Source organism: Vanellus vanellus, assembly GCF_965231255.1.
Source record: "Vanellus vanellus genome assembly, contig: HAP1_SCAFFOLD_58, whole genome shotgun sequence".
Classification (NCBI taxonomy): Eukaryota; Metazoa; Chordata; class Aves; order Charadriiformes; family Charadriidae; genus Vanellus; species Vanellus vanellus.
In genome coordinates this window covers 108,718-135,403 of record NW_028127658.1, presented here as the reverse complement: position 1 = coordinate 135,403, position 26,686 = coordinate 108,718, and the positions used below count along the sequence as shown (strand labels likewise).

At 54.1% G+C, this 26,686-nt stretch overlaps 1 protein-coding gene across 1 annotated transcript in view; it reads right to left on the bottom strand.

Annotated features, from left to right (window-relative positions):
- LOC309685117 (electroneutral sodium bicarbonate exchanger 1-like) overlaps nucleotides 1-26,686 on the bottom strand; it is a gene marked incomplete at both ends in the record, with an annotated part of 920,987 nt that overhangs the window by 797,394 nt on the left and 96,907 nt on the right. Inside the window, 19 exons of the mRNA XM_082500931.1 lie at nucleotides 10,308-10,442; nucleotides 10,539-10,712; nucleotides 11,984-12,052; nucleotides 12,844-13,095; nucleotides 13,691-13,852; nucleotides 14,206-14,319; nucleotides 15,022-15,165; nucleotides 16,294-16,525; nucleotides 17,415-17,548; nucleotides 17,683-17,857; nucleotides 18,339-18,430; nucleotides 18,595-18,741; nucleotides 19,179-19,266; nucleotides 19,641-19,792; nucleotides 20,220-20,374; nucleotides 21,323-21,483; nucleotides 21,674-21,809; nucleotides 22,213-22,356; nucleotides 23,039-23,120. Of these exons, the coding sequence (XP_082357057.1) occupies nucleotides 10,308-10,442; nucleotides 10,539-10,712; nucleotides 11,984-12,052; nucleotides 12,844-13,095; nucleotides 13,691-13,852; nucleotides 14,206-14,319; nucleotides 15,022-15,165; nucleotides 16,294-16,525; nucleotides 17,415-17,548; nucleotides 17,683-17,857; nucleotides 18,339-18,430; nucleotides 18,595-18,741; nucleotides 19,179-19,266; nucleotides 19,641-19,792; nucleotides 20,220-20,374; nucleotides 21,323-21,483; nucleotides 21,674-21,809; nucleotides 22,213-22,356; nucleotides 23,039-23,120 (2,748 nt within the window). The remainder of the gene's footprint in view (nucleotides 1-10,307; nucleotides 10,443-10,538; nucleotides 10,713-11,983; nucleotides 12,053-12,843; nucleotides 13,096-13,690; nucleotides 13,853-14,205; nucleotides 14,320-15,021; nucleotides 15,166-16,293; nucleotides 16,526-17,414; nucleotides 17,549-17,682; nucleotides 17,858-18,338; nucleotides 18,431-18,594; nucleotides 18,742-19,178; nucleotides 19,267-19,640; nucleotides 19,793-20,219; nucleotides 20,375-21,322; nucleotides 21,484-21,673; nucleotides 21,810-22,212; nucleotides 22,357-23,038; nucleotides 23,121-26,686) is intronic.

Sequence of the window (26,686 nt, the reverse complement as noted above, 5' to 3'; positions counted from 1 at the left end):
TCCCCCTTCCTCCTCCCTCGCCTCCCGACGCTATCCCTTTAGTTGGACTAACGTGGGCACGTTTGGGTACCTCAGCACCTCACGCTTGTGTCTCCCTTTTAGAGATTTTGTATGCCTTGGAAACCTGAGAGTTGGAGGGTTTTTTTATTAATTTTCTAATAAAAAAAGAACCGAGTTGGACAAAACGATGGGAATAGGCAGCACTGTGGTCATTCTCTCCGGGGCGTTGTGGAGGAAGGCTGCCAGTCTTCCTCCCAGTGTACTTTTCCCCGTTGGCTCCAGACTGCTGCTGGGGCTGAGCTCTGAGCCGCCAGAGCGGTTCTCAGCAGACGGTCACTCGGCGCAGACAATGAGGCCCTGAATAGCCCTTCCTGTGCTCTTGATGGCTCCGGATGGCTCTGCTCCTCTGCTGCTTCTAAGGTGGGGCTGCCCCAGTGCCCTCACTCAGGAGCCTTTTGTCTGTGCGGGTCTCACTTGTGACAGGGGGTGGGGGTGTTGCCAAACTAACTGCTGTGCTGCGATGTGTGAGTGGGTGTTCCTGCCCGTGTCAGTGCCAGAGCTCTTCCGTAGGCTCCTTCTGCCAGCGGAGAGCCAGGGGCCGCTCCTTCGGGAGAGAGCTTGTTTAAAAAGAGGGGAAAAAAAAAAGGGGGGGGGGGGAAGTGGGAAAAGAAAAAAGGGGAAAAAGAAAAAAAGGGGGAAAAATGAAAAAGAAAAACAGGGGAAAAGGCGGGGGGAGAGAAAAAAAAACGGGGGGGGGGGGAGGGGGAAACAGAAAAAAGGAGGAAAAAGCAAAAAGGGGAAAAAGAAGAAAAAGGAGGGGGAAGCAAAAAACAAAAGGGAGAAAAAAGAAAAAGGGAAAACGGAAAAAACCCCCACATATTAAAAAACAAAGGTAGAAAAGAAAAAAAAACAAACAAACCAAGGAAGGAAAGTGGGAACAGCCGCCGGGCAGGAGGAGGGACAGGAGCCGGGGGAGGGGGGAGGGGGGGGGAGGGGGGGGGAGGTGGCGGTGCCAGCGCCGGCCCCGGGGACTGCGACACCACGTTTTTGTCCTCTGCTGCAAAGTGTTCTGTGAAAAACAAACAACCAAATCCCACCCACCGACAACATCAAAAAACAAAGAGAAATCTCTCCAGCTCACACGAGCCTGAGCTCGCTCTCCGTTGCTCTCTTTCCAGTGTCTCGGGGGGGTCACGGCCGAGCTGAGATTGGGGGGAGTGGTGGTGGGAGTTTGCCCCATGGCTGTGATGGGGGGAGAAGGGCTGGGTGGGGAGTGGGGGATGTGCTGTGGGTTTTTTTGGGGGGTGGTGGTTTTTTGCCAGGCGTCGCTTTACCCAGTGGCTCGGGGAGGTGTTGGCATCAGGAAGCCTGTGCTAAAGCGGGGTGGGGGCCTCGCCGCAGTTGGTTAGCAGAGCCAAAGTGGTTACTAATGGTTATTAATGGTGCACTAATTACGCCCGTGTAACTGGGAAGCTCAGATGCCCCCTAACCACCCCCCCCCCGGTGCTTCTCTAGCCAGGTGAGTGCTGGGCGTCCCCCCCGCAGGAGAGGAGCGCACCTCCGGGGTGGGTGGAAGGGCGTCACCCAACGGGGAGAGGACCAAGATGGGGCTTGGGTGTCCCTTGGGGTGGCCGGGTAGGGCTGCCACGATGAGGGACACCCCCACGCCTTTCTCTATGGCTCCCACAGCTCTGCTCCTTCCCTCCCTCCCTCCCACCCATCCAGTGCCACCGGAGAGGTGGTGTCCCCCCTCCCGGGGTGGGCATGGGCTGTTGCCACCCCATCTAACACCTCAACGCACCAAAGCACCTCACTGGGGGAGGGACCCTGTGCCTGGTAGCCCCGTGCTCCCCAGCACTGTAAGGATGAGGCTGAGCCCCCACCACGGCCACCCTGTGCAAACCAAAGACCCCCACACAGACCCCCCCACCCCCATTCCCCGTGGCACTGCGAGGATGCACAGCCGAGGGGTACGGGGAGGGCTCTCTCCATCCCACAGCCTCCCCCTTCCTCCTCCCTCGCCTCCCGACGCTATCCCTTTCGTTGGACTAACACAGGCAGAGAGAGAGAGAAAGAGAGGTTTTATTATTCTTCTTTTTTTTTTTAATTTTTTATTTCCTAAAAGCCACCCGTTTTTCATCCCAGGCATGGCCAGAGGAGCTCGCCCAGCATTGAGGGGGGGAGGTTGGGCTGCGGCACACAGCGCAGCGGCTCGTCAGTTTTTAGAATTAATGTAACGCTAACGAAACTAACGGCGATTTTTAAGTTTTGCAAGGATTTTAATTCTTTATTTATTTATTTATTTTCAGAGGGGGCCGGGGCGGGAGGGGAACATTTGTTTTTTAGCAAATGCCGGCTTTTCTAGAGGTTAAAGGAAACGCCGTGCTCGGCTGTAAATGCTCCCCTCCAGCGTCCTGGATGGGGGGGACAGATCTCCGAGGGGCCAGCTGTATCCTTGGAGGATTCCCCATTTGTCTCCCCAGACCCTGCGGTTTATATTTCCTGACTCGGTGAGGGTGCAGGATTATGCCCGAGTGGATTACACTATCTGGGATATTTCCCTCTGGTGGTGCCACAGCGAAGTCTCTGTTGCCAATTTGTGATGTCCGGCACTCACTGTCATGGGAAGAGTGGTGGGATGGGACTCGGGGCATTTTGTTTGTTAAGGGCCATTTGGTTTTGGTTGTTCTGTGCCATCTGGAGATAAGCCCGGGCTGAGCTGTTTTGCAGCTCCCCCCAAGTTCTCTCTGCACAGCCAAGGCACGGCGGGGATGGAGCTGAGTGGGACGGCAGCTCCCTGCCTCTCACCTCTGGTGCTCTGAAACCGGCTTGGCTGGCTGCTCCCACACAGTGTGTTACTGGCTTGCCCAGCAGGTAAAGAACCCAGATTTGGGACACCACTGGGGTGTCCATAAGGGGTCCTGGGCGGCACTTATGGGGTCCTGGGGGGGACTCTTGCAGGCCAGAGGGAGTCTGGGGCAGCCCTTCAAGGATCTGGGGGTCCCCTCTGGTGCCTCTGGGGAGGGTTTTGTGGCTGGAGAGGGCTGAGCTGGTTTCAAGAGGTGCTTCCTCCCTTTCTCCAGCCCACCCAGCTCCCCCGACACCACCACCCCCCCAGGTTGGTGGGTGCCAGCAGTGCCAGCCTGTCCCACTGGGTCGGGCACTGAGGGGGGCACAGCCCCAGCCGCGGGATGGGAGGATGAACCACAGCACCAGGGATAGAGACCAACATTTTATTTCTTTAACATTTCCCACGGCAGACACCCCAGGGTTGCGCGGCTGCACCCTGCAGCCTGTGCTCGCTGGCCAACTCGGAGGACTGCAGCAGCCTGTTGAGGAGCAGCTTCTCTTCTCAGAGCTCCCTCTACCACTTCCTGGAGGCCTGGCCCAGTGCAGCAACAGAGCCAGTGGTGCTCACACACTCAGGACACACCCGCTCTCCCATGGCTGCTAGTGGCGCAGTGGGGAAACCGGGGCCGGTCCTGGGCCAGGAGCCTCCACAGGAGCTGCCAGCAGGGACGGAGAAAGAGTGGGTTCCCAGGCAGGGGACGGGACTGAGTGTGGAAGCATACGCTGTGGAGCTCTGAGCTGCTGCGTGGTGCCAGGTCTATCCAACGTCAGGCAGTACGTTCACAGGAGACGTCACCGCTGACAACTCTTCCGAGGAAGTGGGGCCATTTCTGTAGTCGTAGCCTGCCTGGAGAAACAGCCCCACGGAGCCAATAGTCTGCTGAGCAGCAAGGGAGCAGAGTCGCTGACTCTCAACCAAGGACTGAAGTACAGCAACACACTCTATTGCCTTCCCCCTTCGCCCGCTGCCTCCCACAGTCTAGAAGAAAAGAACCAGGGAGCTCCAAAGGAGGGGACCCCTCCCCCACTCCCCCAAATCTGCCCAACATCCCCAAAGCTCCCCAAAGATACGGGACTCCTCCCACACACCTCCACTCCCCACACCGCCAACCCTCCCCCTCCCCCAACGCTCCAAAAAGCAGCAGTCCTTAGGGCAGACTCCTTAAGCTGACTCCACAGCTACGGCTCCCCGTCGGCTCTGGGGGAGACAAGGGGGCCCCGGGGGTCTCCGTGGGCTTTAAGGGGGTCCCAGGGCTGCCCACGGGCTCCCAGCAATGCCCGTGCCCACCACCCACCCCCGCTTCAGGGGGCCCAGCGCTGACACCCCCCGACCCATCTCGGGGGTACCTGGGGGGGCTCGGCCGTGGGCTGGAGGCGGGCGAAGGGGGCACGGCCGGGCTGACCTGCCGGGGGGGGCTGAGAGCGGAGCCCAGAGCGGAGCCAAGCGCCCGGCCAGGCCGGCCCCGGGCACCCTGCGCTGCGGCCGGGGCTGCCGCCACCTGCGGGGAGCGAGCGGGGGGTGAGGGGGCGGCAGCGGGGGACGGGGGTCTGAATCGGCCCTGTCCTCCCCGGGGACCCCCCACTCGGCTCTGTCCCTCCCAAAAAGGCCCAGGCCGCCCCCCGAGCCCCCCAGCCCGGTCCCGCCACCTCACAAACCCCCCGAACTGGCCCCGGAGACCTCCGTACCACTCCTGCCGCTGCCGCCGCCGCCGCCCCGTCCCACCCCGCTCCCGCTCCCGCTCCCGCTCCCGCCCCCCTCGGCCCCGGTCCCCCCATCTCTCCCGGTACCAAACGCCGCAGCTCCCGACCACCGCCGCACAACGGAAACGTTCTCCTTCGCGTCCGCCCAACCGCGCATGCGCCGAGGGGCAGATCCGGGCCACGCCCCCCAGCGTCGCCGCGGCAACGGCGGACGAGAGGGGCGGGGCCGCGCCGAGGACGACGAGGCCCCCTCAGCCCCGCACCACCGCTTCTTTCCGCCCCGGGCACTGCGAGGCCGAAACCAGCGCAGCCCTCCCCCAAAATGCGCCGGGACCCCCCTAAACCAGCCCAATCCTCCGCAAAATGAGCCGGGACTCCCTGAAATCAGCTCAGCCCTCCCCAAAATGAGCCACACATCCGCCTGCAGAGCTCCGCCAGCCCCCCCGACGGACATCACAGGGGTGGGGGGAAAGAAAACAACCAGAAAGGTACTGAAAATAACGTGCAGACGGTGCTTAGAGATCCTTCCGAGAGGCAAAACACGGCCTTTGTTCTCATTTTTGAACACGGGGTTTCGCAGTGCTTCGCGGGCAGTGGTTATCCAGAGGCATCAGCTATCCCGGGAAGCGAAAGTTCCCATCCCGTGTGGCAAAAATCCACTCGCATGAATAACTTAGACAAAACCCGCCCACAAAAGGACAAGAGGCACCTTTGGTCACCCTTTGCTTGAAGCTTCGCTAAAACTGTATCCTCAGATTGGCCCTGTCCTGCAGTTTCTTTCCCAGAGTTTTGCCCCAAACCCACGCTTCTAGCCCCGCTCCCCAAGCCCTCCCTCGGGGCCCACCACCTTTCCCCAGCCCAGCCTGTCCTTAAAGCTTTTCTTTCCACACACAGCCCTTTCCACTCACCTCCCTCCGGGGCCTCCTCTCTCACAGGCACCTCACAGCCCTGCAAACCTCCTCTCCTTCTCCTCTCCCACTCACGAAAACCCATTCCCCCCTCACAAACACCCATTCCCCTCACTCCCCCTCACACGCTCACTCCCACACCCCCAACCATTCCCCCCACCATTCTCCCCTCCCCCTCGACTCTTCTCTCTTCTCTCCTCTCTCTCTCTTCTCTCTCTCCTCTTCTCTTCTCTTCTCTCTCTCTCTCTCTCCTCTTCTCTTCTCTCCTCTTCTCTTCTCTCCTCTTCTCTTCTCTCCTCTCTCTTCTCTCCTCTTCTCTTCTTCTCTTCTCTCTCTTCTCTTCTCTTCTCTTCTCTTCTCTTCTCTTCTCTTCTCTTCTCTTCTCTTCTCTTCTCTTCTCTTCTCTTCTCTTCTCTTCTCTTCTCTTCTCTCCTCTCCTCTCCTCTCCTCTCTTCTCCTCTCCTCTCCTCTCTCTCTCCTTTTTTCTTCTCCTACCCCTCTCTCTGCCCATGGGCAGCCCTGGGACCCCTTTAAAGCCCACGGAGAGCCCCGGGGCCCCCTTGTCTCCCCCAGAGCCCACCGGGAGCCGTAGCTGTGGAGTCAGCTTAAGGAGTCTGCCCTAAGGACTGCTGCTTTTTGGAGCGTTGGGGGAGGGGGAGGGTTGTCGGTGTGGGGAGTGGAGGTGTGTGGGTCCCTTCTGCCAAAGTGCAGTGAGAACCACGTTCACTGAACCCCCATTCTACATGGACAGGGTCAGTTGGATGTATAGGACCAAGTTGTTGGAATAACCTCAGCTCTTTTATTAGCAATTCCAAGGCATTGGTATGTTGGTCAGTCCATTCCCAGGATTTTCCCTTCCTGAGCAAATCATCAAGGGGCGAGCAATGATGGAAAAGCCAGGGGTGTGTTTATGCCAACAGCTTAAAGTTCCTAGAACTTGCTGTAACTCCTTCACACTGGGTGGATTCTGCCCCTGTTCTGTTTTTTTTTAGGGTATCTTGAGGGACTGAAGCAGCTCCTTTAATCCACCAGAGCCCCAGGAATTGCACTTCCTGCGCCGGTCCTTGACACTTGGTGGGGAACGGCCCCAGTTTCAGATCTGACCTTGGGGGATGAAACCAGGCTTGGGTCCAGTGGGATTTGATTCCTAAAGCAACTACAGCAGCAGCTTTGAGAGGGATTTTTCCTCCCGACTCCTCCCCATAAAATTCCCCTCTGCACAGGGAAATATTAAATCCTCCCAAAATACGGAGCCGGCCGTGGGATCACGGGGCCCGAAGGGGGGGACAGGCGCAGCACTGTGTCCCACAGTCAGCCCGGGGGGTCACAGCCACCTTTTAGGTGGCTCAGAGTCACGTTGTTAACCAAGACCTCAGCTTTCATTTAATTAAAAATAAATACATAAATATATAAATAAATAAAAAATCTCACCCTGTAAGCAGCAAAAACCCCCGAGCTTCAAATGCAGGAGAGGGCCGCGCCGGGGAAATCTGCTTTGATTTTAAGTAAGGACTTTTGGAGGCAGCTGCCAAGGTTTTGTGGCCCCCGGGGAAGGGGGAGATGCAGAGCCGGACTCAGCCCGCTCTGCCCCAAAACCGGCCGCGTTTTCCCTCCAGGGTGACTTTCTTCTTTTCCGTCTCCGCTGGAGTGATGCCTGGCACATGCTGAAAACCATCCCAGGCTCTGGCCCCGGTCCCGGCCAGGAGGAAGTGAAGCTCAGCCCCACTCCCTCCTTTTACAGGGAGGAAAACAAAATGGAAAAAAAAACCCAAATTGCCCTATATTAGAAGTGTATAATTCCATTTTAAGGGCAGGGCAGCAACAGGGCTGGTACCACAGCCCCCCAGCCCCACAGCCACTGTGGGTCACCAGTGCAACGATTAAATTAAAGTTTCTTTTGGGAAGGGGGGAGAGACGGGGACTCTCCTGCACCAGGACCTTTCCCCTCCGGGGAGGCAGAGCCGGAGCAGCGAGCACGGTCCTGCCCGGCGGGCAGCGTGGAGGGGACACGCACGGGCATCCTGGAGGAACAGCAGCAAGGAAACCCCGGTGCTGCACCTTTCCCTTCCTCCGAGCCTTTTTCTTTTCCTCTTTTTAAGGGCTCAACCAGCTTCTTCCCCCTCCGACCGTCACCGTGGGGCACTGGCACCAGCCGCTTTGCAAAACCCCATCCCGTAAAAGCCGCCTGATTTTGGCCCTGTTTGGGGATGCGCCGCTTCCATCCTTACAGAGCAAACTGATAGATGATTTGTTTTTCTCCCCCCTCCCCATTTAGCAAGAAGCACCAACGTGCCGTTGTCGTTTTGGGTCGGTTTGCTGCAGAAAAAGGCTCCCACGGGGGACGGGATAAGCCAATGGCAGGAGGGTCCCTGCACCCATCCCACCGCTGCTGGTGGAGGGCGGCAAGGGGACCTTTTCTTCGGGGTTGTCCTCTCCTCCCAGGCTCTGTGGCCCCACGCCGCAGCCCAACGACCCCCCCGAGATGGGAAGAGAGCACGAGAACCATCTCTGCTCAACAGCTTCTTCCTGCAAAGGGGCAGGAAAAAGGAGGAGGAAAAGGCACCTTCCCACTTGCCTCCGGGCTCATCCCACCCTGCGAGAGAGACGCGGTTTTGCGAGGAGAGGGGAGGAGGAAAAAACACCACAGAGAGAGAGCCAGGGAGGGAAAAGGAAGGAAAGCGGAGGGACAGCGGAGGGGCAGCCCGGGGACACAGAGCCCCAGGTCTCACCTGGCCGCTCCCGCCACCACCCGGCGGATTGGAGGGGTTTGATCTGAAGCGCTGCCTTATATTAATTTAACAGCCGGGGGAGGAGAAGGCGCCATTTCTGCCTTTTGCAGCTTCCAGGCTGACGGCAGAGCTGAAACAAGAAAAATAATTATAATAAAAACAAACAAACAAACAAACAAAAATTAAAAAAAAACTCCAATGTAAAACTGGAGCGCAGGGAGCAAATGCTTTTCCTTCGCCTCGGCCCAACCGCTCGGGCGCTCCGCGCTGCCCCGCCACGGAGGGCATCCCTCTCCTGGCAGGGAGAGACAGAAGGGCGAACTGAAGGCAGGACCCCAAACCAGACCCAAGAACCTGGTCGCGATGAAGAAGAAAGTGGAGAATGCATCACATACAACAGAAACATTCAGAGTTTATTTTGGGGGAACAAAAAGAGAAACAGAAGAGGAGGAGTGAGATATTAAAAAAATAGCACCGAACGATGAAGCGGTAGCTGTCCCTCTACCGCTACAAAGCGGCAACAACCCACACACGAACACACGGAGGCGGAACACCACCGAACTCCACTGACTGTCATGTGCGCCTCAGTTTGCTGCTCTGGAGAGAGGGAATGCCTGAAGCACACCAAGGACAGCTGAAACCATCGCCGTGGCTTAAAGGGGAATCCGCCAACTGGAAAACAAAATAAAAGCGGTTTCTGCCCATGTCTGCGTGGGCACATCCCCGAGTCACGTTCTCACGCCTCTCCTTCAAAGTCAAGATTCCTACACATGAAAACTGGAGTTGGGGGGAGGAAGGAGAGAGAAAAGGAGGGAGAGCGTCATCAGTGGGGCTGCTGCCCCGCTCGTGGGACCGCGCCGGCAGAGAGGAGCTGGTTCGTGTGTCGCAGCCCTCGCCGCTTGCTCGGCATTGCCGGCAAAAAAAAAAAGCCGTAGGCACGTGCCACCGCTCGCAAAGGAGCACGGCCACGTTCCCACGCGATCATTTACCTCTTTCCTCCCCAGATTCAGACTGTTTCCGTGCTCATAGTGAGAGCCTTCCACACGGTTGTTTTTGATATCTCATCTGAGACATTAATCTCCAAAGGATCAGTCCTGCAATAAATATTTGAGACAGCAATCTGTGACTGTGGGAACTGACACCACCCAGCGCATCAGCACCAGCAAGAGGAACGGGGGGGAGGAGAACCAAAGCTGCGCATAAGCACAGCGGGTTGGGTGGGAGGAGGAGGTTTGGAAGGCGAGCCGGAGAGCCGCAGAGCTACAGCTCTGTGCAAAGGCTCTGCACAGAATCCCAGACTGGTCAGGGCTGGAAGGGCCCTCTGGAGCTCCCCCAGTCCCACCCCCGCCAGAGCAGGGGCACCTACAGCAGTGGCACAGGACACCTCCAGGTGGGTTTGGAATGGCTCCCGAGTGGGAGACTCCCCCACCTCTCTGGGCAGCCTGTGCCAGCGCTCTGCCGCCCGCCCTGCCCATAAATTTGCTCTTCCCACCAAGCTGAGTGCATGGCGCTGGGATGCTCAGCAAAGATAAACGTGGAGAAAATTCTGCCAACCCCCTTCAGGCTGATCTTGCCGGGGGTCCTGCTGCTTGGTGGGGCTTTACCTGTCGCTGCTTGGCTTTGGGATATCCGCGCTGCTGGTCTTGCCCAGCTGCAGCCGAACGGAGTTTGCAGCAGCAGCTTCCATCATCTCCTGGGACTCCTGACATAAAAAGGGACAAATCAAAGTTCTCTGTCTATGATCGAAGTGGAGATAAACTAAAGACCCAGCAAAGCCCACGTGCTGCCCTTTCCTTCTGACCTTCTGTTAGCGCAGCCGGGGAAAGACCTTTCACTCCAAACACTTGGGGGGGGGGGTTAAAACCACCCTTACGAGCAAATCTTTCCATCATAATTATAATGTTGATTATAAATGGCACCTTTAAAAATTATACCGCTATTCAAGTGTTAAGCTCACTGCTAATTTAAAAACAAGGTTATGATGCGGGATCCAGGCTGTCAGGATCTATTTCTATTGAGTTCGGATCTTCCCCCAACATTTCAAGAGAAGCTGTGACAGAAAGAGGCAATCTCAGAGCCTGAGGGAGACACCCACCCCCGAGCACCCAGCAAGCATCACCTCTTCTTCTTTGGCTTCATTTTTGGCATCGGCCAACTTCTTCCTGCTTTCTGGCATAAGGTCATCCAAAAAGCTGAGCTCCCGCTTTGAGAAGCAGAAGTCCATCACTTTCCGGACAAACACGAGAGCCAAAACCTTCACAAAATAAGAAGGAAGAGGGGGTGAGGTCTGAGATGATGTTACATCTCCGACGCTGCAAACGTCCCGCTGCTGAGCGGCACCGGCTCTTACCATCATGGGAAAGATGATGGCAGCACGGGACACCTTGATGGCCCAGAGCAGGACGAGGCAGATGAGCTGGATCAAGGTGAAGAAATGCACCTTCCGCAAGGGAACGTGCCGCAGGTAGATGAAATCCGGCTGGTGTTTTGCCGGCATCCAAAAGAGCTTCAAGCGGTCGAAGAACTGCAAAATAAAAGCAGAAAAGTTACCCCTTGGGGCTGTGGAAAGTTTCTGGCCCTGTTGGGACGTGGAAGGAGTTTTCAGGATCTCACGTGCAGTGAGAAATCCTGGATCCCACTTTGTTCCTCCCAGGAGCAGCACCCGTTTTCCCTTTGCTCCATCTATAAACCAGTGTGTCCATGAGAGCTGCCCACCAAATTGCAATTATTCCACATCCTTCTATTATAGAATCACAGAAGGGTTTAGGTTGGAAGGGACCTCGAACACCAGCCAGTCCCACCCCCTGCCCTGGGCAGGGACACCTCCCACCAGCCCAGGTTGCTCCAAGCCCCGACCAACCTGGCCTTGAACACCTCCAGGGATGGGGCAGCCACAGATTCTCAGGGCAACCTGCGCTGGTGCCTCGCCACCCTCACAGGAAAAATTTCTCCCTGATATCTCAATCTGCCCTCTGTCAGTGTCAAACCATCCCCCCTCGTCCCATCGCTCCCCTCCCTCATCCAGAGTCCCTCCCCAGCTCTCCTGGAGCCCCTTTAGGCACTGGAAGGGGCTCTGAGGGCTCCCCGGAGCCTTCTCTTCTCTGGGCTGAACACCCCCAACTCTCCCAGCCTGTCCTCCCAGCAGAGGGGCTCCAGCCCACCCAGCAGCTCCGGGGCCTCCTCTGGCCCCACTCCACCAGGTCCATGGCTCTCCTGTGCTGTGGTCCCCGAGCTGGAGGCAGCACTGCAGGGGGTCTCCCCAGAGCAGAGCACAGCAGAGGGCACAATCCCCCCTCGCCCTGCCGGCCACACTGCTGATGCAGCCCAGGATGCAGTCGGCCTTCTGGGCTGCGATCGCGCATTGCCGGCTCACGGTGAGCTTCTCATCAGTCCGCACCCCCAGGTCCTCCTCAGACCATCTCACCCCCCCTCCCTGTTCTTCTATAAAAATATATGTTTAATATATTCTATTCTTCTGTTTGTTATTTGGCATTTCTCAGCCCACTGAATCCCCCAATGAGGATTCCCACCGGCAGTAGAAATCGCCTTCGCTTTGCACTGAATTCCCCCATTTTCACCACACCAAACACTGCCCTGTCCCAAACTGTGACGCAGAGCGCGCTGAACTTGCCTGGTCCTCCCGCCCTACGTACCTCCTGTGCCCCCACCAATCTTCTCCTTATACAAAATACTTTCACTGCCTGCTTTTGGGGAGGTTTTCTCCCACACCACTGCTTTTTTCCTGCTTCTCTGGAGATGACACAGCAGGGAGCCGCACGCTGTAAGAGTCCATACCTGAATCCCTCTGAGCGACGACACACCCATGTAGAGAAAGACACCGTAAAGCACAGGCATGGGTATAAACTGGGAAATTAAAAAAAAAGAATGAAATAATTTATTTTTTTAATTGCTTTTTCAGTATTACTGCTCTCTTCTAGAGGCACTGCCTAAAATTGCCTAAAGCTTTCCAGTTTCCACAGGGTTAGAGATGTGTCACCTCTTAACCCGTAGAGGTTTTGTGCGTGAGAGTGAGTGAGTGAATGCTCTGCTTTAGGCTGAGCTTCTGAGTTACGTTTCATTAGAATAATCCTATTTTCCTGAAAGGTTGGAGGAAAATAGGTCATTTCACCAATGAAACTGTACACCACGTTCTGTGATGGGAGAAGAACATTTCTACACATTTTTGTGGCAACACGCAAAAGCGAAGTGCCTCCTTTTAGCCTTGAGCTGTGGTGACTTTGTGGGAGGAACACACAAGGAAGCCCACGGGGATGATTTTGGTGTGTTTAGCTACTGGGAACGGCTGTTGGGAGGCATTTGGGGGAGCCAATTGCATCCCATAAGGTGCTGCCTGCTTGAAAGAGAGCAGTGTACTGGTCTGAATCCGCTTCATCGTAACCCATAAACACAGGTGGGCCTGAGAGACACCTGGGAATTAAAGCAGTTGTCCTGCTCGCTTGCCTCGAGGACACCAAACTGGGGTGTGAAGGGCTGGAAAGGGTAACTGAGGCTGGTTCCCACTGTGGGCCAAGCCTCAAGGTTTGGGATCGCCTCCTCCTCTGCTCCACACCTACTCAGGCCTGGAGGGAGGGGATGGTTTTTGTCAAACCTCCAAAAAGCTCACGCTTGTTGGGCGTTTTGCATTTTCCTCTTACCTTTAACACCGAAGTGAAGAAGACAGAGCAGCCCATGAGCACAAAGATCATCAAGCCGGTGACTCTCTGCTCTCGTATCCCCAGAAACTTGGGTTGTTCTCCTGGAGCTGAGCAGCCAGACTCCACTTTGAGGCTATTGACGTGGGTGATGGACAGGACAGTCGCAGCCACAAACCAGGGCAGCCCCATCACGGAGCACACCCCGAGCATCACGGCCACCATGAAAAGGTCCAGGTGGTACCCGCATCCTTTCTGTGGGCAGCAAAACAAGGAACAGAGCATCCCACAGCACAAGAGCGAGGACAACGTCGCGACTCAGACTCAAACCCTACTTGGGCACAAGTCACCCTCTTGAAACTTTAAGAGAAGAATTGGCAAAAATAAGGATGGATCCGGTCTTTGCGCAAGCACCTTGCATGAAAATCTGGCAGGGGTTCAGACCAAGTGGATTTGGGAGGTTTGTGCAATAGCTACTTCTCAAAAAAAACCAAACAAAAAAGACTATTTTCATTCATAAAGAAAGTTCTACCACTGGCAAGCAAGGCGTGACCCCGAGTTATCCCTGGCAGCGCGTCAAAACAGATCGTTCCCCCAGCTCCTGCTGGCGTTTTGAAACAAAAACACGCTTCTATAGTGCTGGAAAATTAATTTGTTCCTCCAAAAGATTGCTCATCTGAACTCCCCTCGTTTGCTCCCTGTGACATCACTAATCCAGCAGAGCATCCTGCCACACAGCCTGACGTTGTCCCAAACCAACGCCTTCACAAAGCACTTGGCATAGGAGCTTCTCCCCACACCTGCAGCCCAGAGTGGGGTGGGGATGGGGTCAGCTCTTGCAGCCCCTTACCTTCAGCTTGTGCTCCTTCCTGTTGACAATGACAGCCGTGATCTGCTGGTCCATGAATATCAAGATGGTGCAGAGCAGAGCTGGGATGGGCGCGGCCAACACCGTCCACCAAGGGTTGGGCCCTATGGGGTTGACCAACCACCCGCGGTCGTCTCTGGTAGGCTGCAACAAAGCCAAAACACACATCAGGATCAACTCCCAGCCCAGCCACTTCACTGGCTTTGATTTTCCTCTCCATCGCTGTGCCGCCTCATCTCCTGGCCCTGCCTTCGTGTCACCCTCTCCTACCGGGTTCAGCAGTGCCAGCGTCCTCGTCGCAAGCACCTATAGATACTTCTGTAGGTATCAAGTTTTGGGGCTGGCTTCCTCTTTCCAGAAGGAAACAATGCACTCGGAGGTGGAAGAGGAGATGGTAACACCACCAGCATCTCCAGACTCAGCCCTGTCCTGTCCCAGCATCACCTTGTGGCATCCCCAAGGGCTGAAAGCGGCTCCACACCAAAACACCCCATTACCTTGAACATGTGGGGGACGTGGAGCTTCGGCGACGGGATCCCAACCAGGAAGTCAATGAGGACCATGACGACGATGGTGAGGAAGACACCAAAGTCACTTACTGCGGACCGTACCTGGGGCAAGAAAGCAGAGCTGAAAGGGACAGCACAAACGGGGCCATACCGTGAGATGGAAAAGTTAAAGACATCAACAGCATTAAGGCTGGTTAACAAATTCCCACCACTCTGAGAAGATGCAGCCAAATCCCTCGTTTGGATAGTGTTGCTGTGTTTGTACCTGCGAGATCTGGTGTCAGGCAATAAAAAAAGTTTAATTAGGTGGAAAAGGGTGGTTTAAATTCAAACTTAAAAAAAAAGCCAATAAATATTAAAAAATAACGGAACAGACGTCTGCCACTACAGCTGCACTCACAGCTACAATGGGAATAAGGCACTGAGGCATCATTTGTTCCTCAAAAGGAAGAAACGGTGTCTTTTGTGTCTTTTTCTATGGCAGTTCCTCATTTGAATCAACTTTCCCCTTGGGCACACCAGGTGAAAAAAACCACAAATGAAAATACAACAAACAACCAACTTTGGAAGACCGATTTCCCACTGCCTGGGGAAAATACCTCTCTGGGGCAGGTCACGAGGCAGGTGGGAAACGCTACGATTGTTTTGCACTCCTGGAAATGAGTGAGAGACATCCAAGTTTGGCCTTCAAGGTCCAATATTTCCCAGTTTGACCAAGCGGTGGCAAACACTGCTTAGTGCTCCGGGAAAGCCATTTTGGGAAATGAGTGTGGAGACTGCTGCTGGCCGCCGTCTTCTACCTACTCTGGTCGGGAAGTAGCGGCTGGTTTTAAACTTCTTCAATAAGCCCGACAGGACAAAGGTGGAGAAGAAGAGGATGCAGCACCAGAAGAGGACATCGGGCGTGTAGGGGCCATCGTGTCCACAGGCAGGTCCACGAAACTCTCCATGCAAATACCGACATTCCTGGGGAAACAGAGCATCAGGACACAAAGGTAGTGCACATGCGGCAAGGAAACCTCGGATAACTTGGGGGTTTGGAGGATCTTGCTCCAAGATCTGTGACCTCGGGACTGCTGCAGCTAGCGGAGATTTATATTTAACGATCAACAGCAGCTGAATAAGTGACACATGGAACTACACAGACAGCAGAGAGAGGAGATGTGATGGGACACTGTACCACAGACCTATGGCACATCCTCCGCTTGAACGGCAGGTAACCGTGGCTGAAGACACCAGAGGGGAAGGAAACACTGGGAACTCTTGGGGAGAGCGAAAGAGGGAACGGGGAAGGAGGGCTAAGACAACAGCGACAGGAAAGGAGAAGAGACAAATTGTCCCTTCCCAGGGGCGGGTTCACAGGACACGGCCAAGGGGGGTGAAGATGTCCATAAGAGCGTCCCACCCTGTGCCTGAGCTCTGCTTCCAGCAACAACGGCCCAAGGGGCTGCTCAGACATGCAAGTTTATGCACGTACCTTCAGACAGCGCTGAGTAAGAAAGCAAGGCCTGGAGTTACTAGGAACCAATTAAGGAAGCTAATTACAGCCTTCAAGCATGAACTTAAGTCCTCCAACTTCTCCAATAACCAAAGCACCCACTGAACCTTGCTCCCAGACAGAACCGCTGTCCTGAGGATAACAGTTATTGCCCACCATGTCGGGGATGAGGTGGAGAGGTGGACTCTCCTTCCCAGGCCCAAGGAGGTTAAACACACTGAAGTAATGACTTTTCAGAGCAGCACTGGCACAAGTTGAAGCCCACCATCACCTGAAGGGCTCTGAGCTTTGCACCAGGCCAGTGCCCCTGGACCCCGCGGCCGCAGCACGAGGAAGCAGTGACTCGGGGCACTTACAGTCACCGTGAGGTTCTCCCAGGTGATGCCAGACACATTGATCTTGTTGCTCTCCCAGAACTGCAGGGTTCCGTTGCTGGGATGGGTCGGTGCCTCACACTTACAGCTGGGAGGAGAGAAGCCAAGACAGGGGTGAGGGGAAGGCGATGGAGGTGCAGCCCTGAGCTCCTGCCAAGGGGCAGCGGTGTTTTAGGAGGAAGAAACCCACTAGGAGACGGTGAGGAAGTCCAGCTTGCTGTGCGTGTGCACAGGGTAGGTCACTCGCAGGTGACTCAGCTTCTCCAGAGCCTCATAGATGAAGATGATGCAGATGAGGGAGGCGAAGGCTTCTTCGGTGAAGCGGGTGATGTAGCACACCAAAGAGCTAGCATCAGTGGCCACCAGCACTATGCAGAAGAAGGCGGTCCACAGACCAATGCATGCCCGGAGAGAGAGATAGGAGAGCGCGTAGTCCCTGGGAAAGCAAAAGAAAACGCAGGGTGGAGAGGGCAGCAAGAGGCTCCGAGCCGTGCCTTCCTTCGGGGAAAGTCGGCAGCAATTCAGGAGCGTGTCAAGGCTGCGGATGGTAAATGCAGTTTCCACGTCCTACAACAGACAGCCTCAGGGCTGCGGCACAGGGTGTGGGCCAGCAGGAGGAGAGGCTAATTATTTAATTATCCTTATTTAACAATGACCTTGTGTTAATGCCTCGGAGCCTAACTGAGGTCAGGTCCCTGTTGTGGAAGGTGGTGTTCTCCCACATCACCCCGATGCCCTAACAGCGAAACCGGCTGGGTTTGCACCCAGTTACCTGCTGCCAGCAAGTTGGGGCTTCAGAATAAATTTAATTGCAATAAGGGGGTTAATCTCCCATCACAGTTGCCACAACAAAAAGACTGTCATGGAAAATATCCATTTTGCCTGAAAAGCTCCTGCTTTCTCAAAAATCATCAAAACATTGGACCAGAAAACTCTTTGGATATGTGGGTAAAATATATTTCCACTTCCAGCAAAAATCATGCAAAAAAGTGCCCGAGTTTGTACTGAGAGGAAAGCAAATCTTCCCTCATTCCCAAACCAGAGTCATTTGTCTCATCTTCCCTGTGCAGCCCATCTCGGGCATCCACATCCTTGTGGTTTCTCCTCCTCCTGCTCTTTCACTTTAACCCTAAAAAACCCGAACCACCCATCCATCCTTCAGAGACCGAGGGCTCCTGCACCGTCACATACTAAAGCAGCAGCGCGTGATGTCTGTGACACAGAAGACAACTTCAATCTACCAACTACCACTAAGAAAAACATCTTTTCTCCATCCCTGCCTTCCAAAGGCGCTCGCAGCACCTGGCCGCAGCAGCCAGCCTTACTTGCAGAATTTGTAGAGGATCTTCTCGAACACGAGGACGGGGCCGGTGCTGCCGAGGATGGTGAGAGGTTGGCCAGCAAAGAGGGAATACACCACACCGGTCATGGATGCGCCCAGCAGCGACTCCATGGCACTCTGTCCGGGGAAGAGAGGCAGCAGTGAGTAATTAAGTCATTAGAGGGAAAAACACAAGTGCAAATTCACTGCAGCAAGGACTTTTGCATGAGTTTTGTCCTCCCCCATGCCACCCAACAGAGAGAGGTGCTCACTATGTGGCCGTTGGTCGCCTCCCCCAGCAGTCCCCCGAAGGTGATGATGGGGGACATGCAGGCACAGTAGAGAAAGAGAAAGGACGCCAGACACTGCAGGCTCAGACCATCCCGAAAGTCACTCCAGAACCAGGGGGCTTTTCGCTTCACATCCCGGATCAAACCTCCAAAGAGCCTGGAGGAAGGAAAAAAAAAACCAAACCATTTTCGTGGAAGACAGCGTTAAGTTTTCTTGGCTGAGGAAGGACAATCGCAAGCACAGAGTAACTTCCATTGCTAAAAAGAAGTCTCCTTCTCCCATTTTAGCCCCAGTAGAAACTGAGGCATACAAAAAACCCCTCCAACAAAAAGAGACCAAACCTGAGAGCCCGTCCCCTCTTATTGCAACAGTCCCTCACTTTGAGAAGCAGCAGAGCTCTACCTGGAGGTACTTACACATCTGCTTCCACCCCAAAGCAAGAAAACCTGTGTGCAACCATGCTGCGGCTGAGCCCAGCTGCCCAAATGTCCCACCCACCCAGCCCAGGGGACCAAGCTGGGAACCTGGAGCCCCTTCACTGACCCAGTTCACCCCAAAACTCTGCTAGAAGGGAGGTGCACACTCAGATTTTAGGGGCAAACAGAAAAACACCCCACCAAACTATTTCAGTTCACACCTTCCTGTCCGCTCCAGTTCAGGACCGCTGTGCTTCTCCGGCTTGCTGTGAGAAGCGCTGTCATCGAGAGCTTCTGGCACCTTCCTTTTTTCCTGTTAAAATGGAAATAAGATAAAGATATGTCTTTGCAGCCACTGGCTTGTTTTGCTTTTTGGGCTGGGTACGTGACCTGTGAATTTGGGCCCCTGAGCAGCACCCCCAGCCGTGCTGCCCTCCTGCCCGTCCCCCTCGTGCCTCCTTCTGCCGCAGCACCCACCTGCGAAGGGACGTTTTTCGGGGGCTCAATTCGGATGGAGGGATCCCACTCTCCTGGCGGCAAAACCATGACCTGATCCAGAAACTCATCGATGCCAGCCACCAGGTCAGCCCGGTTCTTGGCTTTATAGGCAACATCGTGGAAAACCTGCCGTAGGAGACAACCTGGTGAGAGCATGACCCATCTCGGATGTCCTAACCAGTGCAATAAGCTCTTGGCTAAATGCAAGGTCATTTCCCCCAAATCGCCTGTTGGAAGTGGCAGGAAATATTCCCCCCAAAGCAAAAATCTGTGCATCACAGTATTTGTAACCATCTCCACCAGGCTCCCGTCCCCCATGGCACACCACAGCCTTCTGCTTCAAGCAGAGAAGTTTCACTGGCCCTGGCAATGCCACCACTGGGGACAGCGTGCTGGGGACCCTGGGGAGAAGGATGAGGCATGGGCTGCAGCCCAGGTGGGATTTTAGCCTCCTGCAGGCAGCTAACAGGGACAGCAAACCCTCTTCCTCACTACTACAGAGACAGGGAGAGGTGAAGAAAGCCCCAAAAAATGACCCGGAGATATCTCTTATCTCGTCACACCTCATCCGTCATGATAGTAGCCATGGACCTGCCGATCTCATGGTACTGATGGGCTTTTCCTCCTGGTCCAAGCAAAACAAACAGGAACCTAGGCAAGAAAACCAAAATGAGAGAGAAGAACATGGCCTCACTCAAAGGGCGCCCAAGGAAATCCCTGGGAGCTCCCAGCCCAGAGCGTGGCTCCAGGGGGGACGTGTAGGCTCACCGACTCCGGTGATGAATTTGAAACGCATCAAAACCAAACACAAATTTGAGGTTTGGGCCAACTTTCATTAAAATTGGCCAATGGGTTTAAAAGCTCCAGCAGGGAAGGGAGGAATGAAAGCACGGAGATGTGGGTGGGAGAAACGTGCTTGCTCCCACTGGCTGTGTTCCCCTGGGACGCCCAACTGATGCATGAATTTGGTGTTTTGTTGTGGTGTTTTTTTTTTTAAATAAAAACTTTGCGCTTCTCATTCAGACCTCATTGGGATGGGAACTTCCATCATGCCCGAGAGGAGGACAGCTGGGGTCAGGCGGACAAATGCCACGATGGGCTGGCGAAGGAAATCCAGCTCTCCTACGAGCACGTTGCACGCTTCAGCCCCGGTGGGAATTTTCTTCATGAAGCGCAGCTCCGCCTGGGCATGACAAAGGATTTTCAGGCCATTACCCCAAAAGTAAAGCCCACCGCACTCTGCAGAACACTCTGCAGCCAAGTTTGCAAGAGCAAATCTGGCCTAAAAGCGTAAGAAAGCTACGAGTGTCTCACCTTGCTTAGATCCATCGCATGGCTGTCATGGTTCACCCCATTTTTAGCTTCTGCAGTGGTGGGAGATGGATGAGGAGTGAGTGTTTGGGTTGGGAGGAGAAAGAAAGACACTGAGAAAGACAGGCAAGGAGCAATCGGGACACTTCTCCTTTGCCAGGAGAAGTCTAATGGGGCCAAAGCCCTGCAGAAACCTTCACCTGGTGCCAAAGCCTGGCAGAAACCCTCACCGGGTACCAAACCCTGCAGGAACCCTCACCTGGCTTGCCGAGGGGATGCACGTCTAACTGCTTCTTGCTCATGTCAGCAAACGAGCAGACGATGGGGAGAAGGTTGTTTCTTTTCTTCTCATTCTGATGGTGATGCTTCTTCAAAAGCACTTCTCGAACTTTTGCCTGCGTGCGCTCATCAAACTCCGTGGACTGCTCTTGCTGGCCCAGGATCATATCTGGAGATGGCAACGGGAAACGAAGCCATCAGAGCAGAAAGTCCCCAAGCCCCGACCCCTCAAGCCCCCGGCGAAGGCTGCGACATGCAGGATACCCTAACGCGGGCTCAGCCTTGCTTAGCAAGACGTTTTAATGCAGTTCAGCCTTTGCAGCCAAAGGAAGAATTCTCTTTTGCTAAAAGCCATCATCAAAGTGCTTATTCATCACTCCGCTCAGATAATTATTCCCCATCCTAGATAATGTGATTTTTTTGCCCGATCTGGCGTTTCTAGACAGACTTTCTAGACTCGACACATGTCAACAAATTATAAGCAATCTCTAGCACAGACTTTCCCAGAGTTTCCTTTGCCCATCGACTGCAATTTGCCAAGCCCAGGGAGAAACGTGCTAAGAACGGCTCCGACTTCTCCAGCTCTTGCAAGGGCTGAATGGAGACCTGCCAGTCAAAGATAATTTCTCCAAAGCCGCTTTTTCAATTAACTTCAATTATCTTCCCCACAGAAATATGCTGCTTGGTCACCTGCCAGATAAACTCTGCCTTTAAAGCTCTTAAATCCTGGATGTTAAGGCAATAGGAAAAAAAAAAACCAAGAACGGGAAGAAACAGCTTGTAGTAAGTAGCTTATTTAAGGAGGTTCAGCTCTTACACAGACTCCATGTTCCTGAGAGCAGCCTGCCAAGCCCTGACACTCCTTTCTGGCCGGAGAATATTCTCTAATCGCCTCTCTGACCCCACAAATTGCTTTCAAAAGGCTCCCATACTGGGAGAAAAAGCTGATGTGACTGTTGTACACCCAGTCTACATCCAAAAAGCAACCCACGATTTAAAAACACAGTGGAGGTTCTGGAAAAGGACGTGCCATTGGGGCAGGGTTTGATACGGGAGTGAAGGGCACCACGGCAAACTGAGCTCGGCCGTTCCCAGCGGGTCGCAGTGCGCTCAGTACCTGCGATCTCTTCGATGCTGTTGGCACAAACATCCAGCAGCACCATCCCGTTGCTGATGCAGCTCCGCAGCTCGAAGAGGCTGTGCAAGGACAGCGTGGCCACGTAGGGCTTGCTCCAGCGCTCGCCACCATCTTCCACGTCCTCCTCAAACTTCAGCCACCTGCGGACATTGGGCACGATCAGCCCCGTTGCAAGAAAACAGCCTCAGCTCTGCAACCTCTTTGGTGCAGCTATGGGGCGGCAAGAGGAGAAGGCTCCGCGCATTGGCACCTGCAGCTGCAAAGCTTCACGTCCCAGAGAGCGGAAGGCAGAGCCCACGGCCGCCACCGCAGCCGGCGGCAGGGATTTACCTTGCCGTTTCCTTCCACTCGGCATCTTCACCCGCCTTCAGGAAGATCTCATCCAGCTCAGTGAACAAGTGGTGGGGAACATGCTGCTCGTCCTCCTCGGTGCTGAGGATGAACTGCACCCGCTGGGATGGGGTGTCTGGGGGCAGAAGATAAATCCCGTTACCACACCTGCATTCGACCCGTCACACTCATACGCAAAGTGGCCATTGATCGGCACCAGTTCAGCCCTAAATATTGGGCTGGCCCCTCTCCCCCGGGTCTGGCCGGGCTTGCACAGAGCCACGGAGAAGGAGAAGCATCTATTGCACCTCTGCATAAGGACGGGCCACTTTCCTTCCCCACGTTTCCATTTTTAATGGCAGGATCCCTCTAAGGAAGACCAGCCTCAATCCATTATGCCTTCAACTGCCTCCCAAATAATGCCACTTTCCCTCAGAAGAACAGCAAACCACACAAATCAGCCACACAGACCTGCTTGCAGAGGATCCCGGCACCCACACAGCCCCGAGAAGGCTCGTGAACGCTGCGGCGGGACTTACAGTGGTAGCCCTGCTCCATTGGGGCACAGTCCTTCTCCCGTTCCTTCTTCCGATGCTTCTGGCGGTGGGGTCGGTGGTGCCGGTGGCACCGGTGGCTTTGCCTCACCAGCGGCATCCGCACGCCCACGGACAGGGTGCGGTGGCCTGCGAAAAAAGCAGTGTTCGCATCACTCTCGATATTGTGGAGACGGTTGACACCGCTGCCACGATTAAACCAGCGCATCCATCCCAGGAGGAAACACCAACTTCTCTTCATTTTAGTTTCACTGCATCCCTGAATGTCAGAGACATCCTTTTTTCCAAGCCTGTTTAACTTTGCAACAATAGAGCAACAACAAGCGATGGCTCTGGGTCACCTAAAAGTGCCCTGAAAATATCAACCCTTGTCTAAAATTCCAGCTTTGGCTGGACAACACTCAGACCTGCTCATTAAGCAGCGACAGAAGGTAATTATTTTTAAAATCTTTGTATGGCACAAGGCAACAAGAGGAGATCCAATCAGTCCTGTGATAATGAAGTCTGGAACAAAAAAAAAAGAAAATCACAGCCCTGTGTCTGCAGCCATCAACTTATTCTCCTGACCTCTCCAAGCCAAGAGCAGCCTCTGAGAAAACAAGCTGGGAACTACCAAGCTCTGTGGCCAACGCTCACACCGCAGATGCCATGGGGGCTTTTTCCCCTCTGTCTAAAAGCCATAATATTAAAACAATGTGAAAATAACTGTGCTTGTTTATTTGCAGGTGATGCATACGCTGAGCACAGGACGCGGCAGGGACTTTGCGCGACGGGAAAACGCGTGGGGCTGGTGGCACCTCTCCCGACTCACCTTCCAGCTCCTCCTTCTCATAGTGAATAGTGACAGCAGTGCTTGTTCTTCCCTGGTCAATCACCGCCTCCTCGTCGTGTCTCTGTTTAGTGAGGAGAAGAAGATACAAGTTGGGGCCGGGTGAGGAGAGCTCCCTTACGTCCTCCCAGTCATCACCCATCCCTGCGGCCACGCGAGCCCAAGAGCATCACACCTCTGTGTGTCTCCTCCTCCAGGCACAGCCCTAAAAACACGGACTTGGAGGTTTTTATTCCCATACCCAAATAAAACCACCTGTAATGTCACCTGTATTGTATATACCGTGAGTCTGGAAGGATTTACTAAAAGGGGAGACAGTTGAGTGTTTCAAACCAAAACCAAACCTCCTGCTTCATTCTTGTGGTTCCTTTCGAAAAATTAAAATTAAAAAAGGGATTTCCAAACTGGGGTGGAGTGGGGTGGGGGAACCCAACTCCACACTTTTGAGCACAGCCAGTTTCATTCTCCAAAAGTGATAGCTGCAGGACTCACTAGATGGCACTTGGCCACAGGACATGGCCACCATCAACCTCCAAAGGCCCTCAAGAACCTGCAAGGGTGAAGCTTCGACTTCAGCCCAACCAGGCTCGGGCTTCTCTTGCTGCAAGCCCGCTTTCCACACAAAACTGCGTTTTTCTCCTCAAAAGAAAAGCCAAAGGCTAACAGCTAATGCCCTCCTTGGCTGAAATACCACTGCCAGTGCTGCACGAAGAGCATCTGTGCCTTAAAAGCCAAAGGAGAACTACAGGCGTTCTCTTCTCCCCTTGCCCCTGGGCTGGGGAAGGGCATCACCGGGATCACCACGCTCAAAGAAATAAAAACCCAACCACGTCTCACACTCAAGTCGCAACTGCAACTTTGAAAGGGCCTCCAGGAAACCCTTCTCTTTAGAGAAGAGCAAAACACCAGAAATCTGCTTTTTATCCCCCAAATCCCTGCTTCGACTGAATGGCATCACCTGCCGCCGCGCAGCAGCGACGCTCGGGAAGCTCACACCTCCCGCTCACCAGTTAATTTAATGAGCAAAAGGAACAAACGTTCCCATCTGGGAATGAGTTTTTTCTGGCCCCCGAGTACTAATTTCAAAGCCGACTTGCTGCGACCTCCCCGCCACCTCCCGGCACTCGCCCGCGTCACCCGGCAGCCGGATTATGACGCGCCTGTGGCTTTCCCGTCCTCTCTCCCACGCTGATCTCCACCACCCTCCGTCCCTTCTTAGCAATGCGTCTACTCCCCTCCAGATTTACCGGAAAAAAAACTCAAAAACCCAAACCCCATCCTCAGAAAAGGCACGGGACAAAAGGGGCTTAATCAAATCGCTTTAAATGGCAATTTTAGTAAAATCGTTACTTAAGTAAAACACCAATTTGAATTAAATCACAATTTAAGTAAAATCGCCACCGAAATAAAACCCCAATTTGAATTAAATCACTGTTTAAATTAAATCGCAACTTAGATACAATCACAATTGAAATAAAATCGCAATTTAAATACAATAGCGAGCTTGAGTGTGTTACAGGGGTGTCAGAGTGGGAATAAAGGGAGCGATTTGGGCATCACAGCTCCCCAAATCCCCCCCGAGCAACATGGGGAAAGTCTGCTTCTCTCTCAGAAACCATTTTGGCTCCGTGCTCCCACCCACGATGCTAAACCTGCCCCCGGCAGGGCACAAAGCATCGTCCCCCCGCATCCTTCCCTGCTCTGGCAACATGCCAGTGGGATTTTGGGAAGTCTCCCCCCCTTTTGGGGGGATGCGCAGCCCCTTGGCACAGCCCTCCCACCTGTAACTCTTCCAGAAGTGTCATTTTGGGACCCTCCTCCTGCTTCATCCTCAAGTCGGTCACCGGTTTTGGGGGATAACTGAGCCTCCAGATCAATCAGAGGACCAAACCCTCCGACTGCAGCCCAGTGACTCCCAGTCTGAACCATCTCCAGCACATAAACAGCGACTGTTGCTGGGATCGGAATGTTCAGGGTGACCCCGGCAGTTATTTAAAGCCATACACCCCAATACTGATCCCGCTTGGAAAACTTAGCGGATGGGGAGAAACCTGCTCTGTTTTGAGGAAAAACTATCCAGAATAGAGAAAAGGGGTGGAAACGCTGCATCTCGGCAGGGCAAAAGGTGTTACACAGTGTTTGGGTGTATTTGAAAGCCCAAACTGCCAAAAGACCACGTGAGGCACAAACCATTGGGGAAATGCCCGTTATGGGGCAGCCCTGATTTTCATCAACATTTCCTGCATCAAATCAGGGTGTTTCAGAGAGGTCTCCCTTCGGCACAGCCTCTGTCCCTTCGCGGCTTCCATAAACCCTCGTTAGCCAGACCAAGTCCTACGCCGTACGGAAATGTCCAGAGAAGCCCCATGTTTTACTCTCCTTGCTTCCGCCAGCTATCTCCAGCCCTACTTTATGTTCCGAGCGGAGCTAATCCCTCATTTCCAGCCTACAGATTCATTTGCTGTCATGAACTTCCTCCCCGGCGCTGCTCAGCACAAAGGTTAACGGCCCCGGCTCGCCCTGAAAGGTGATATGGGATGTAAAATAACACAGCGAAGGAGGGTGACAACGAGGTCTAATCCGTTAAAACCCCATTGGGATCCAAGCTCAGATCTCTGCTGCTTTTTTATTATTTAGTATTAAAGCTTCAGACGCAAAGACAGGAGGAAAGAAACCAAGTGGGTCCGTGGCAAGATGCTCCGAGCATCCCATCGCCCTTCCCCAGTTGTTGCAGCATCCCCGAAATCGTGGCAAACCTCGCACAGAGATGCCACCGAAGGAACCGGTGCCACTCAAAACCCTCTTTTTCCTGATTAAGCCACTCAAATGGACTCAGAAAGGTTATTTCATTGAGGAAATTGCTGGAGGATTTAAGAATTTAATAAGTCTATGGGATCTGTGGATGCGTGGGCTTGGGATGGGACGGAGCAGGACGGAGAGATGCCTCCAGAAAGCGAATTATCCCATCCCAGGATGGGTACCAGCACTCACAGACGCTTCACCTTCCCCCTTTGTCCTTCGCCGCCGCTGCCAGGCGCTTGGAAAACATCAAATCATCGAAACTGGGCTGGGAAAGGGGATGGCGAGCTCACTTTTGAGTTTCGGAGCAGAGGGTGTTGTTCCATCTCAAGAAAACTTCTCCAAATTATTATTTTGCTGCAGGGTTTTTTTTGTCCCAGCAGGAGGGAGAGGGACTTTTGACTGTCCTGCCTCAGTTTACCTGTCTCAGTGCAACTCTTCCGGTTAGAAAGAAAAATCTTTCCCTGGGGAAGCTTTGGTGTAATTGAGGATGAGGAAAAGTACAAAGCAGAGGTTCAGGTCTGGCTTTGAGTCCTCCCAGTGCCAGGGGAGGCCAAAAGCATCGCACGAGCAGGCAAACTTCCCACCTCGGCCCCCTCGTCCCGTCACACGCAAGCTGGACTGGCCACCAGCAGCAGGAGGGAGGACTAATGTAATTAATCTCACGCAAAGTGTAATTAATAACACTGATCCCAGTGTTATAAGGGGATGAGGGGCCAAACTGGGGGAGCTGCTCTGGTGGCGGAGCAGGAGACCCCCCTCCTCACCCCTCTCCATCTCCATCCTACCCAGACGAAGCCACCGGCCCTGTGGCTCCCTCCTTTGCTATCA